The 14,787-nt window shown below is 40.8% G+C and overlaps 1 protein-coding gene across 7 annotated transcripts in view; it reads left to right on the top strand.

Moving 5' to 3' along the window:
• RELCH (RAB11 binding and LisH domain, coiled-coil and HEAT repeat containing) overlaps nucleotides 1–14,787 on the top strand; it is a 173,100-nt gene that overhangs the window by 84,631 nt on the left and 73,682 nt on the right. For all 7 annotated transcript variants that reach the window (XR_008844106.1, XM_056520987.1, XM_056520988.1 and 4 more), the window contains 2 exons: nucleotides 11,241–11,353; nucleotides 14,041–14,131. Coding sequence is in view for 6 of the 7 variants with exons in the window: in XM_056520987.1 (XP_056376962.1) it covers nucleotides 11,241–11,353; nucleotides 14,041–14,131 (204 nt within the window). In the remaining variant the exon portion in view is untranslated. The remainder of the gene's footprint in view (nucleotides 1–11,240; nucleotides 11,354–14,040; nucleotides 14,132–14,787) is intronic.

Consider the following 14,787-nt stretch of genomic DNA (forward strand, 5'->3'; position numbering starts at 1 on the left):
GTAATTGAGAGATTGCTAGCACTCCTATGTGCTCTCTCCTGTCTGATAGGACAGGAGAGAGCACAGAGGAGTGCCATCAGACAGGAGAGAGCACAGAGGAGTGCCATCAGACAGGAGAGAGCACAGAGGAGTGCCATCAGACAGGAGAGAGCACAGCGGAGTGCCATCAGACAGGAGAGAGCACAGAGGAGTCCTATCAGACAGGAGAGAGCACAGAGCAGTGCCATCAGACAGGAGAGAGCACAGAGGAGTCCTATCAGAGAGGAGAGAGCACAGAAGAGTGCTAGCCCACCCTCACTTACTGGACTTTGTCCATGCCTGTGCTTCAGCTTGGACAAAGCCATGATTTCTATAAAAAGGGAATAAAATTAAAGTATATTGTAAAGGTTAATGTTTTGCCAGGATGGACAACATAAAAAAAGTATTTGTATCGTACATTGCCCATTTAACATAGTAGTGAACAGTTGGAAAGAGGGACTCTTGCTCTAGAGGACCTGTCCTGTCCTTCATCACACCCCTTTACGCATGGTCTGTGCACATATATTTGTGTACTTCTGTGACCCAGGACCTAATGTACAATTCTAATAGGCCACTTGATGGCAGCACAAGCTAGTGCTATAAATTAATTTGTGTGCCAGGCATGTTAGCATTTGATTTAGACACATTAGTATAGATATGCTGCTGATTTTGCTTTTGATATATTTTTTTGTGTGGAACTTGTAGATCTTATTAAACGATTAGTTCTCTACATTTATTTTTTCCAAAGAACTACAACATATTTATGGGGGATCCATCAGTAGTGACAGTAATGTTAGGTACACACTGCAGAATTCCCAAGTGTAATTCCACTTGGAAATCAGAAATTCTGGTGCAGCAGAATCCCATTGCTTTCAATGGGATTCTGCTACACAGTGCAAAGACTATGGAATTTCATAGTAACCTAGTTTATAAGGCTGAAAAAAGACCAGAGTCCATCAAGTTCAACCCATATTCCTATTGAGTCCCTACTGAGTTAATCCAGAGGAAGGCAAAAAAAAAAACTCATACTAGAGGTAAAATTTCCTTCCTGACTCCAATATGGCAGTCAGACTAAATCCCTGGATCAACCTTCTGTCCCTATGAATCTAGTATACATAAGCAGCAATGTTATTACTCTCCAAAAATGCATCCAGACCCTTTTTGAACTCTCTTACTGAGCCACCATGACCACCTCCTCCGAAAGAGAGTTCCACTGTCTCACTGCTCTTACAGTAAAGAACCCCCCTCTCTGCTGGTGTAGAAACCTTCTTTCCTCTAAAGGTACAGGATGCCCCCTTGTTATAGATACAGTCCTGGTTATAAATAGGTCATGGGAAAGATCTCTGTACTGTCCTCTGATATATTTATACATAGTAATTAGGTCTCCCCTGAGCCGCCTTTTTTCTAAACTAAAGAACCCTAATTCCGATAATCTTTCTTGGTACTGTAGTCCTCCCATTCCCCGTATTACTCTGGTTGCCCGTCTTTGAACCCTCTCCAGCTCCACTATATCTTTCTTGTACACTGGTGCCCAGTACTGTACACAGTATTCCATGTGTGGTCTGACTAGTGATTTGTACAGTGGTAGAATTATTTCCTTGTCGTGGGCATCTATGCCCCTATTGATGCACCCCATGATTTTATTTGCCTTGGCAGCAGCTGCCTTACACTGGTCACTACTGCTAAATTTACTGTTAACTAAGACTCCAAAGTCCTTTTCCACATCAGTCGTCCCGAGTGTGCTCCCATTTAATACATAATCCCAGCCTGGATTTTTCCTCCCCATGTGCATTACCTTACATTTATCAGTGTTGTACCTCATCTGCCACTTCCCAGCCCAAACCTCCAACCTGCCCAGATCCATTTGTAACCGTGCACTGTCCTCTATTGTGTTTACCACTTTACAGAGTTTATCATCTGCAAAGATTGCTACTTTACTATACAGCCCCTCTACAAGGTCATTAATAAATATATTAAATATAATACGACCCAAGACTGTGGTACCCCACTAGTAACAATCACCCAATCAGAATAAGTACCATTAATAACCACCCTCTGTTTCCTATCAATGAGCCAGTTACTTACCCACTTGCACACATTCCACCCCCCAGCCCATTCCTTCTCATTGTATGTACCAATCTTTTATGTGGCACTGTATCAAATGCTTCAGAGTTTCCGCCACTGAAATTCGTCCACCAAAACATCGACCTCTGTCTTTATTAGGCTGAATACATTACCGTCTATGGGGGACGGCAATGTCCGCACAGTCCTAGCACCGACTGATTTAGTCAGTGCCAGGTGCACTCGGAATCTCTGGACACAATTTTTGGTCCCAAAAATTCCTCAGTGTGAACCTAGCCTAAAAGTTAATATTGTTGCATGTTCTTATTTAAATCTTATGTGGAGCTGCGGTCACTTCTCTGTTCCCATTTAATGGTCTGAAGGGGGTGGATCAGATCAGACCAGCTTAATAATATAATTATTAATGTTTTGGTTAATAGCATTAAAGGGAAACTGAGAGCGGGGTCACCCGCTCTAATCTGCACTAACCGCAATATACAGCTAGATAGATAGGGTTACCCTGTTTCTAACTTTGCTTACTAGGGGAAAAACTGGTAGTCGGTCAGGAGATATTCTTGTTTCTACTATGGTGTTTCTTGTCTTGTGCAATGGAAGGGGCTGCTGCTGTAAGTGCAATGTTTTCTCCTACCCACCCTGACAAATAACCCCACGACCTTTACCAGATATCTTCACCTCCTTCATAACTATTATTCCCCTCATCCTCAGCATGCCTGTAAAGGGGGTGGCGTTATCAAGGCAGGAGAAAGCATTGCACATACAGCAGCAGCCACCTACAGTGCAGTTAAGAAGAAAATACCATCTTAGCATTAAGATGAATTTTTCCTGAATGGCTGCACCAATTTCCACCTGAAAGAGGCATTAGAAACCGGTTCTCCCGCATCTACCTTTATGTTCCATCCATGTTACTTCTTGAGAAGAACACTAGAAGGCATGTGGAGCCTTAAAGATCATTTATGCTAGACTGGGAATTTGGGGGGAAAAGGATAAGAAAAGTAGCTCTTTGCAAAAAGGAAAAGAGCTTACTCTTTGGTGCCACCTTCCATATGAGTAATATTCCCTTTTGGGAGAAATTCTGACTTTCCTTATTAAATCCTCAGCCATGTTCTAATGCTTTAAAGAAGATCTCCAGAACTAATAAATGTATCCCCTGTCCTATCTCCACCCCGGCTGAGCTGCTGTGTGTGATGGTTTGCACATAGCAAGGTAGCTGGTACAAACCTGCCCCCTCCATATATCTCTATAGGAGATGTGGAGATTTGGTGTACCTGTTTCTCTGCCTCTCCCAGATGAATGGAGGGGGCATGTTTGTACCAGCTGACCTGCTGGGTACGAAATGTGCTCTAGCAGTGCAGAGCCAGAAATCCCGGGGGTCCGACTGCCACGGATAAGGGATAACTTTATTAGCACTGGACTTCTTCTTTAAGGAGTGAATCAGATCGTATGGACTTACACGGACAGATGAGGTATATAACATAATCTTGTGGCAATGACACCTGTCAACGTGTGAGATAAATTAGGCAACGAGTGAACAGTCAACATGAGGTAGTTTTTCCATCTCTCAGAAGAGTTACTAAAACAGTAGCTAAAAAAGTTTATTCTAATTCTGAGAGAAAATTATCAGAACGCACAATGCAGTGTATCTCCCTGCTCATGGGGCTGTGTAGCCACAGACCAGTCATTGTGCCCATGCTATCCCCCATCCACCTCTGAAATCCTTCTCAATGGACTCCTGATGGCCTTATCTCCTAATACACATTCTCTTATGCATCATGTGGACAGCCAGGTGTGTGTGTGTCACTTACATGAGGAAGAGATGAAACCAGATGGGATAAAGGCAAACTAACAGAGACAGTGTAATGCTCTGGAAATTTTTTGCCGGGAAATTTGGGGTCCTGACATGTGCCAGCTACCTAAATGTTGTTACAGACCAAGAACAAGATATGACAAAGATTTCAAGGTGTTTATTTGCTCTCCAAATTGTACAATCCAATCGAGCATCTGTGGGATGTGCTGCAAAACCAAAGCCAACCCCTTGCAACTTAAAGGATCTGCCTTAAACCTTTTTGTTCCACATGCTACAGGACACCTTCAGAGGTCTTAGAGAGACCATGCCTCAATGGTCAGAGCAGTTTTGATGGCACAAAGGGAACCTACACAATACTAGGCAGGGTTTTTTTATTCTATGGCTGATCAGTATTGACATTGCAAATGGCATGTGTTTGCCTTGCAGTAGTAAGTTAGAGCTGTTTACTATTGTGCATCTAAGAAAAAGTGACACAAAATAAGATACTTGCAAATAATTTTAGTCTTTATTAAACATACATGATTAAAAAACATTAAAAAGGACAGCAAAAAAACAGACAAAAGATGGCTGCTACATAGGTAGGTATGTGATAATGTGCAAAAAAGTTAAGTTAGTTAATACTAACAATGTATTAAAGGGACTTATGCAATCTATAAAGCTGTCAATCTGCAGCATACAATAGATATAGGCAATGTAAACACTTCAATATGTAAACAATTAAATATTATGGCCAAAGCCACATATATTGCACAGAATGTAAAGTGACACAGTGATCAGAAACAGGATAATCAAGAAAACCTGAAAAAGTGCCAGATCTGTTAGTGGACTAAGCAAGGAGGGACATCTGTGGATGTGGGCATGCGCGTTACATTCAAACTAAATAACTTTATTACGATCCCTACTGCGCATGCGCACAACCCGCGCTATTGCGCGATGACGTTGGAGGACACGTCACGTTAGTTGCGCACGCGCAGTAGGATGAAAGATGGTGGCCGCTATCGCATTACGCGCCCGCGATCAAGGTAAACTCTGTAACACCTGTATTACTTTGTTTCTTTCTCTCTTATTGGTTAATGAAGTGTAAATAAAGTCCCAAATGAATGCCTTATATCACTCCCTGAGGAAGCCTTCACGGCGAAACAGCGTTGGGGTTTGGCGTGCTGCATAGTGGTATGTGCTAGGCCATCACGGCCCTGATCTGTTGCTGAACTTCTGCAATTTATTTTTTGGCTCAATTGCTGACTCTGTGTTTGATGTTTAAGGCTATCCCCACATCCACAGATGTCCCTCCTTGCTTAGTCCACTAACAGATCAGGCACTTTTTCAGGTTTTCTTGATTATCCTGTTTCTGATCACTGTGTCACTTTACATTCTGTGCAATATATGTGGCTTTGGCCATAATATTTAATTGTTTACATATTGAAGTGTTTACATTGCCTATATCTATTGTATGCTGCAGATTGACAGCTTTATAGATTGCATAAGTCACTTTAATACATTGTTAGTATTAACTAACTTAACTTTTATGCACATTATCACATACCTACCTATGTAGCAGCCATCTTTTGTCTGTTTTTTTTTTCTGTCCTTTTTAATGTTTTTTAATCATGTATGTCTAATAAAGACAAAAATTATTTGCATATAATTGTCCTGGTGTGTTTATGGGGATTTGTTTGAGTTAGCTACACACCAGATGGTGATTTGTACTTTCATAGCCCTTTTTTGGTTCTTAAAATATGATACTTGATAGCAAGGTCTATAACTTGAGGCGAGTTGTATAATTTTTTTATAGCTGATTTATTATCACCACCAATAATGAAGACCATGGGGTGCTGCAGCCTTGTAATGATAAATAATTCTTGCCAAGTAAAAGATATTTATTGAAATATTCTTCAAAAAGACTAGGTACATTAAAACATAAAAAACAAACATGCAATCTCAGCTCCAGCTGGAAGCTGAACTCGCTTAGACATGATTCCCACAATAGGGTATGAACAGCATTAAAGGAGATATATCGGGCATAAAAACGTATTAGATGTACTCTTGTCCTTGTCCAAGAAACTGTGCCACCCTACAGCAGTTGATGTTCATTCAGTCTGTCCGGTTCTTCTTTCACACACCCCATACAAAAAACAATAGCCTGTCAGCGTGCCCATACGTTTTTAACTTCTGGAGGTTTTCTATTTTTTACAAGTTTCCTCAATAATGACATTTAGTGCCTATTCACTTCCACTGATCACTAAAAAGGGGGTATGTAGCCCCCAATATTTTCCTTACTTTATGAATGCATTCAATGCATTTGAATGGAGCCGTGGTCGAGCATGCATGCAGCCAATCCATTCAAAGTCTATAGGACTAGAGATACAAGATTCCAAGAAATGGAACATCAATCGCACTGCCACCAGTCTTCCACTTTATGGGTATGTGGAAGTGACATAGCGCTAGTTCACATCAGCATATTATATAACACCTGATTTACATATTACAAATAAGAAATATTTATAATACATAAATATGTTCAAAATACTCCTAAGAAAACCATAAAAACTCATTTTAAAAATAATTTTTTTTCAATAATATCATTTAAACCTGCCTGTGATAAGGTATTAAAACTATATATCCAGAAATATTCCCTATTGATTAGTCTTTGAAATCTATTGGGGGTTTCACAAGGAACGGACAAACCTTCCGCACTACCGTCATGCATCAAAGCCATATGGCGAGATACACTATGCTGCATGAATGTTATACCTATGTTTATTCATTCTTCCTCTCAATGTTTGAACTGTGTGGCCAATATACTGTAGGCCATAACGGCATGTTAAAAGGTAAATTAAATAAGTGGAAGAACAATTATTCTCCTCTCTTAAAGCGCAACTGTCATGAAATCTGGGTGCAATAACCTGCACAAAGCCTTTGTACTGTGTGGAGGTGGTGGGTATTGCAATGTTTTTACCTAATATTTGCAGGCTTTCACGACCCCAAAAAATTATTTTGATCAAAGCCACTGACGGTCGGATAGGCGTGGCGCAAGGTACGTGATGCCACGCCGCTGCCAACCCCACCCCCTGTTTTTCAGCGCTGGGACCGCTGTGTGACTGCTGCGCTAGCGCCCTTCAGCTAATCTAACGTGCGCACTGCTGCGTGGCATCCAGCTAGCACTGCGGAGGAAGATGGCGGCGGGAGCGAGCGCTCGCTGGGGGAGCGAGCGTTTGGTGGATGACACGCAGCGGCACGCACGTTAGATTAGCTGAAGGGCGCATGTGCTGGGACTTGTGTATCAATTGATACACACAGTGGTCCCAGCGCTGAGATACATGGGGTGGGCGTGGCGGCGGCGGGGCATCGCGCACCACGCCTATCTGACCATCAGTGGCTTTGATCAAAATAATTTTTGGGGGTCATGAAAACCTGCAAATATTGGGTAAAAACATTGCTATACCCACCACCTGCACACAGTACAAAGGCTGTGTGCAGGTTATTGCACCCAGATTTCATGACAGTTGCACTTTAAGGTAAAAATTTCACCTGTAGAGAAAGACTTTACCTTTTTAGAGTCGTGCCGAGGAATCCGATTGCAGCAGTGGCACCAATTATTATTAGTCCCCAAAGTCAGAGTCCCTAGGACTGTCGGAGTTCGCTTACCTAATTAACCCTTAGTCACCCCTTAGTAACTTGATATTTATAAATATTATCTATGTAAATATGTATATGGTGTTACTCACTTGTTTTAGCGTTGCAGGACCTGCGGATCATGTGACACGGTTCAGAACTCTATGGTATGTTGAAGGACCTTAGGTGGTTCTTGAGTCACGTGTTTGCCATAATGCCGTGTAACGGGGAGCGACAGTTGTTTCTGACCAATCCAAAACGGCCCGCCCCTGCCCATATAAGGGAGCTGCGGCTATTGATCTCTCTCTTGGCTTGCTGTCACTGAATGAGGTAGGACCTCCGCAACTTTCAAGTACGTTTACTAGGCCAATGCCTTGCGGCCTCGGCCTACAGCATAGTGGTTATAGATATCGAATTCCCCGCTACTCTCCGCAAGATCACTGGTCCTAAACGCACCCCTAAATCCAGCGGATCTGTGCAACGGAATCGTTCTAAAGCTAAACTGAGCTTATCTGATCTCAACCAACTGTCAATTGCTGCTCAAATACAAATAGACTTTGTTCATGGACTGTTATTGCTATTGTCTGCTTCAGAAAATCTTCAGTAAAAGTTCCTGCAAGTTTCAGTTGACAGTGGTTGCGGACAATCCATTTATTACGCATTCACCTATCGTTCTTGGGAAGGGTGGCGATAGGCCCAGCACCATTACATTAATTAACCCTCACCCTGGCGTCACAAGTGACAAGGGTTAACAGCGCCCTTTATAATTCAAGAAAAGCAACACCCCAACTACCCTTTATCCCCTACAAGGTACCACATTATTGAAACCATTCCTTGTGAAACCCCCCCCAATAGATTTCAAAGACTAATCAATAGGGAATCTTTCTGGATATACAGTTTTAATACCTTATCCCAGGCAGGTATAGATTTTATTGAAAAAAATGACTTTTAAATTTGCTTTTATGTTTTTTTTTAGGAGTAATTTTAATATATTAATATATTTATGTATTATTATAAATATTTCTTGTTTGTAATATGAAGTTCAGGTGTTTTTATAATATGATGATGTAAACTTAATGGGCTCCTTTGTACTTTTAAAATTGCTCAGTATTAAACCGCGGCAGATGAAAAAGCTGGAGTGGCCTTGAAACGTGTTGCGTGGGTCCTTTTATTTGCAATAAAGCTTATACTACATACCTATCCAGTAGAAGTCTGGTGGCAGTGCGATTGATCTCCCATTTCTTAGAATCTTTTATCTCTTGTTGTGTGTGCTGGGACGCAGGGAGTCGCAGCAGCCGCCGCTCAGGATTGAGAATTAAAGGCTTTGATTGTTGTGCCTCCATTCGCACAACACCACCAGGTGAGTGCGTTTTTATTGAGTATCTGCACCATTCCTACTTTATAGTGGATCCCACCCAGGGAGGGAGCGCACCCTGTGTTTCTTTAGTAGAAGTTTATAAGACTGACAGACAATCCTGAGCATCTGCTCAATTTTATGTCTATTCATTATCAACATTATAGCCTCCATATTACTGATCGTGAAGGTTCTGGAAGTCTGTCTTGTGGATAGGCAATAACTGTTATTTGTGGTAAACCCCTGTAAAGTCAGAGATTAGATTACATTTTTTGTTTCTATCGCATAAAGTATTTTCATCAGTTTTTTCCATAGGGGGTGTCAGGTATGTTTTACATAATGCAGATGTTTACTCTGGGGACAGTGTATAAAGATGTCCTCTGTCTATGACTTTCATGTACCTTTTATGTACCTTTGGTCATTATTTTTCTCTACTGCGTTCTTTAATTTGCATTGATTGGTCTACTTTTGGTTTTCAACTCTGTTATTATAGCGCAATTGAATACACCACAGTTATGTGAGATTTCTTTTGTTTGTTTTGCTTCTTACTCATGGCTGACCATAAGCTTGGAAATGTACCATACGTATTGACCATAATCTTGGAAATGTACACTTCGTATTGAACATAAAGGATTCACTATACTAATGGGAAATCTTAAAGCAGTTATTTATAAAGTAAAACAGTGTTCAAGTTACTTGACAGTGATAATATACTTCCCTTTATTGTCTTATTGTTGGTGTTTGTAATGTAATACTTATTTCATTTCTCTTACTGGTTTTAACAATAATCATTTGTTTTCTCTAAAGAGTATTAAAGCTAATCTCTGGTTTTTGCTATGAAGCTTCATATACTGTGGCTTTAAAAAAAAAAAATGTGACTAACTGTGCCCTGGATTTAGTCTATACAGCACGTCCAAGTTTAGATAACAAAATTTGCTCCATAAGATCTGATTTACAATGGAAATAATTAGGCTGCAACTAGACAGCAGCTGTGGAGACTATTCATTTTATCCATGGTGGTCTAGGGTAGAGAGTGGGTTACTGCTATCTTTAATGGGGAGCTAGGGATATAAAGCCTCCCCAAGCTTTAGTGATGTCTTTTATCTCTGACAGGAAGCTGAATGTGATGGGGTCATTGTGTTCAGCTTCCTCTTTCTGTCCTACACTGATCATCTAGGGAACTGTAGGCAGTGACAAAGTGCGCCATGGTTCTTCAGTATCGAAAGGGATCATCTCATTTTTGGCATAACACTGCTTAGAGGAACTAGACAGAACAAATGTTGAGAACATTTTAGACTTTTCCATAAAAAGTGCTTGTAGTAAGTAGCTTACTGAGAGACAATCTGGCACAGGAGAAAAGGCCCTGCATGTGAGATATTATAGTTTTAAAGAGTATAGAGAGAGCTTGTTCAAAATGTGTATATTTTTTTTTTTTAAGCAATAAATCTCATTATCTATCACATTTCTGTAAGACAAATTTTTCATGCTTGACTAATGCTCTGTTTACACGGGTGGGACAAGGGACTCGTGAATGATGGGTGTCTAAATGGATAAACCCTCACAACTAAAATTTTACAAGGAAATTTTTTTTTTTATCCAACGGCAACAAAAAATTCCTCTTCTGATGATGTGCAAGCCAAAGAGCACAGCCTGAATCCAGCTGTGTTAAGAAAGCTAACCTTGAAACTAACACCCACTGTATTCTTATGACCCATAACTAGTCATCTGTGCGGGCAGCTAGTCATGGCTGAAATCACTTCTATAGAATAATTGACAAGCCAGGGAAGTACATCCATTGCCCTTCCTGAGACCTCGAAGCATGCACAATGAATGACATAGGACACTCTTTGCCTTGTAAATCACACTTTTATAGTCATGATTTCAGCCTCGTCTAGTGCTTTGAGGCTTTATGCAAACATTACTAATTTCGCGTCGTTCGAGTACAGAGCGGGCTAGTTTAAAGGTTTATGTTCTTCACGTATCTGGTTCAGGCTGCGCACTCCGCCATGCAGTAGGACACATTGTTTGAAGAGGGTTCATCTGTTGCTGATGCATTTACAAAGTTGTTCCTGCAGGGAGGCCCCCTTTAACATCCTTTGTTAGGCCACAATGATTGTAAGGGCCCTCACTCCTTTTGTTTAAATATTTAGTGTGTAATATTGTAGTTCTGATGATTGTCTCTATTTGTACCCTTAAAATTTGAAAGTGCTACATAACTAAATATTCTCTTTATCCACTCATATTTTTAAGGGACTACCTGAACACGTACACACACTCTCTCTTTTTTTTTTTTTTTTGGATTTCTTTATTTATTTAATTGTAGTTGTATTCATACTTCTTCATACTGCTGCTTTTTTCCTTGACAAACAGGAATTGATTCCATTGATACTGTGCACCGCTTGCCTCCATCCAGAGCCTAAAGAGAGAGACCAGCTCCTGCATATTCTGTTTAACTTAATAAAGCGTCCAGATGATGAGCAAAGGTATGTTATCTCCGGCCTTCTCCGTCCTCCCTGCTCCCTTCTACAGGGAAGTCATTTAAAAGAATGAATGCATTTTATTCCCTTACCAAAACTTAAAAAATAATTAGGTCCATCATCTATTATGTCATCGCTGCTTGAATCTGTCATGTAACAAAGACTTATAAGGCAGGGGGGATGTGGACTGTGTACATGGAGGAGAACAATTAGTTATTTCTTCCTTTTCTTCGCCTGTACGCAAAAAAAGGTTGACAGTAACGTCCATCAGGTGCTGTGGTCAGAGGAGTTATCCAACTTTATAGGACTGACGGCATATCAAACTCCCAGCACCTCCGCCGATCAGCTGTTTGATGTGGTCTCAGTGCTTGTGCAAGTGCCACAGTCTCTTCAGTGTTTATCGGCAGTTGTACCTGCATTGTTGTACCATTAGTATCAGCGATGCTAGGTACTACGGTATTGCCACATTCACTTTACCACCGCTGCTAATTGTACCGTGAATCAGGTTCAAACAGCAGTAAATATTCAAAAGATGGGCACAAGCGCTGTGTCCCTTCAAACAGCTGATAGGCGGGAGTCACTAATCTAAATTATAGAAAAAATAATCACTGCAACAATAGGATAATTTGTAGCTGGAGTTACTGAGATAGACTCTTCAAGTTAAATATATATCATGTACAGAAAATAAGATTCAGTCATTTAAGCTAGAGATTTGAGGGGTCAGCTATAACATTTAAACAATACAAAGCGCTTAATAAAATCTGTACAAATGTAATAAAAACAGCAAAGATTCAAAATGAGAGACAGGTGGCCAAAGGAAGCAAAACAAATCCCAAATATTTTTTTAGCTATATAAATGCAAAAAAACAATGACTGAGCATGTGGGACCCCTTAATAATGATAATGGGGAGGTTGTCACGGGCGATCAAGAGAAGGCGGAGCTACTGAATGGGTTCATGGGTTCTTTAGTTCTGTATATATGAAGGAAGAAGGAGGAGCTGATGCAGGTCGGGCCAGTGCTGGTAACACATCATGTAATGTACTGAACTGGCTTAATGTAGAGATGGTACAAGGTAAATTAAGTATAGAAAATGTAAGAAAATCTCCTGGATCAGATGGACTACACCCAAGAGTTCTTAGAGAGGTAATGGGTAGTAAGCTTAATGTGCATTATGGGGAAATAATTTGAAGGACTTATAAGGGACTACATACAGGAATACTTAGAGGATAATAGTAGTATAAGTGATAGCCAGCATGGGTTTACTAAGGATAGAAGTTGTCACACCAACTTAATTTGCTTTTTATGAAGATGTGAGTAGAAGCCTTGACAGCGATGGCTGTGGATATAGTATTTTGGGATTTTGCAAATGCGTTTGATACTGTCCCTCATAGACATCTGATAGGTAAGTTTAAGCTCTTTTGGGTTTGGAAGCTTTTTAGTTTGTAACTGGATTGAAAACGAAATTAAGGATTGTACCCAGAGAGTGGTGGTCAATGATTCGTACTCTGATTGGTCCCCGGTTATAAGTGGTGTACCCTAAGGTTCAGTACTGGGCCCGCTCTTTCATTTATTTATTAATGATATAGAGGATGGGATTAATAGCTCTGTTTCTATTTTTGCAAATTACACCAAACTTTGTAGTACAGTACAGTCTATAGAGGATGTGAATAAGTTACAAGATGACTTGGATAGACTAAGTGTCTGGGCATCTTGGCAAATGAGGTTCAATGTGGATAAATGTACAGTTATGCATCTGTGTACTAAAAACCCATATGTCTTGGGGGGGGGGGGGTTAAACTGGGAGAGAGATCATAGACTACAGCATAGCATGCAGTGTCAGAGCTGCTTCTAAGACCAGTAGGATATTGTCATGTATCAAAAGAGACATGGACTCAAGAGACAGGGACATAATACTACCCCTCACTACCACCCTAAACCTGGAATATGCTGTTCAGTTTTGGTCACCAGTCCATAAAAGGGATGTTGTGGAGCTGGAAAGGGTGCAGAGATGTGCAACGAAACTAATATGGGGCATGGAACATCTCAGCTATGAGGAAAGGTTAAAATAATTACATTTGTTTAGTCTTGAGTAGAGCCGTTTAAGGGGGGATATGATCAACGTTTATAAATATAAATGGCCCATACAAAAAATTTGGAGAAAAACTGTTCCAGGTTAAACCCCCTCAAAGGGCAAGGGCACTCCCTTCGTCTGGAGAAGAAAAGTTTTGGTCTCAAGGGGACGACACACCTTCTATACCATAAGAACTGTGAACTTATGGAACGGTCTACCTCAGGAACTGGTCACAGCAGGAACAGTTGAAAGCTTTAAAACAGGGTTAGATAAATTCCTGGAACAAAATAACATTAATGCAGAAATATAAAATCACATCCCTTCCCCTTCATCCCACTACACCCCTTCCCTTCTATTCCTTGGTTGGACTTGAAGGACGTATGTCTTTTTTTAACCATACTAACTATGTAACTATATATGAAGTTTTTTTTACTAAAAAATGCTAATATTTATTGTGCCAAAAAAATAAAAAGGTAAATTGGGAGCTGAAATTAACAAATATTAATGCAGCATAACCCATTATGCATTATTTTTCTGGTGACCTGATCTGCTACTTAATTTATCTTTAAAGTGAATCTGCAATGTGGGTGCTATATGTCCTGTCTGTGTTTCTCACTTTAGGCAAATGATTTTAACTGGATGTGTAGCTTTTGCTCGACATGTTGGACCAACTCGAGTTGAAGCTGAACTTCTACCACAGTGTTGGGAACAAGTGAGTTTTTGTTTTTGGCTGTAAGTCTCTACAAGCTGTGACCTAGCACTGTTTCTCCAGTGCTTCATTTTCCATTAAGATCTTGACATTACTGCCTGTACAGAAAATGTATTCTTATGGTTATACTGTGTGTAAGGTGTATTGTGCAGATTGCACTTTAGGTAATATTGGCAGTATAATATATAGTTCAGAACAGGAGCAGTCTCGGCACCATCCATACAATGCTGTGTGAATAGGACACAAATCCAATGCGTTCGCGGGGCCCAAGCTACACCGGAGTCCTCTTCGGTGCTGACACACTATAGTACAGTGCTTATAAAGAAGTATAAGAATGATGCGGAGCACTCACCAGGTAAGCAGATCAGGGGCTTCTTTATTGAATAACAGTACAGTCGGGTTCACATGCCGGGGAGCAGATGGATTAGACACGGTAAGCTGGTGACGGACCATTTGCGCGCTGGAGCGTTTTGTCAGCCCGGTGCGACAGGGCGCTCCGGCGCGCAAATGGTCCGTCGCCAGCTTGCTCACCCCCGCGTCTGATTTATCTGCTCCCCGGCATGTGAACCCAACTGTACTGCTATTCAATAAGGAAGCCCCTGATCTGCTTACCTGGTGAGTGCTCACCATCATTCTTATAAATCAGTATAATTTATAGT

Source organism: Hyla sarda, chromosome 5 (genome assembly GCF_029499605.1).
Source record: "Hyla sarda isolate aHylSar1 chromosome 5, aHylSar1.hap1, whole genome shotgun sequence".
Taxonomy (NCBI): Eukaryota; Metazoa; Chordata; class Amphibia; order Anura; family Hylidae; genus Hyla; species Hyla sarda.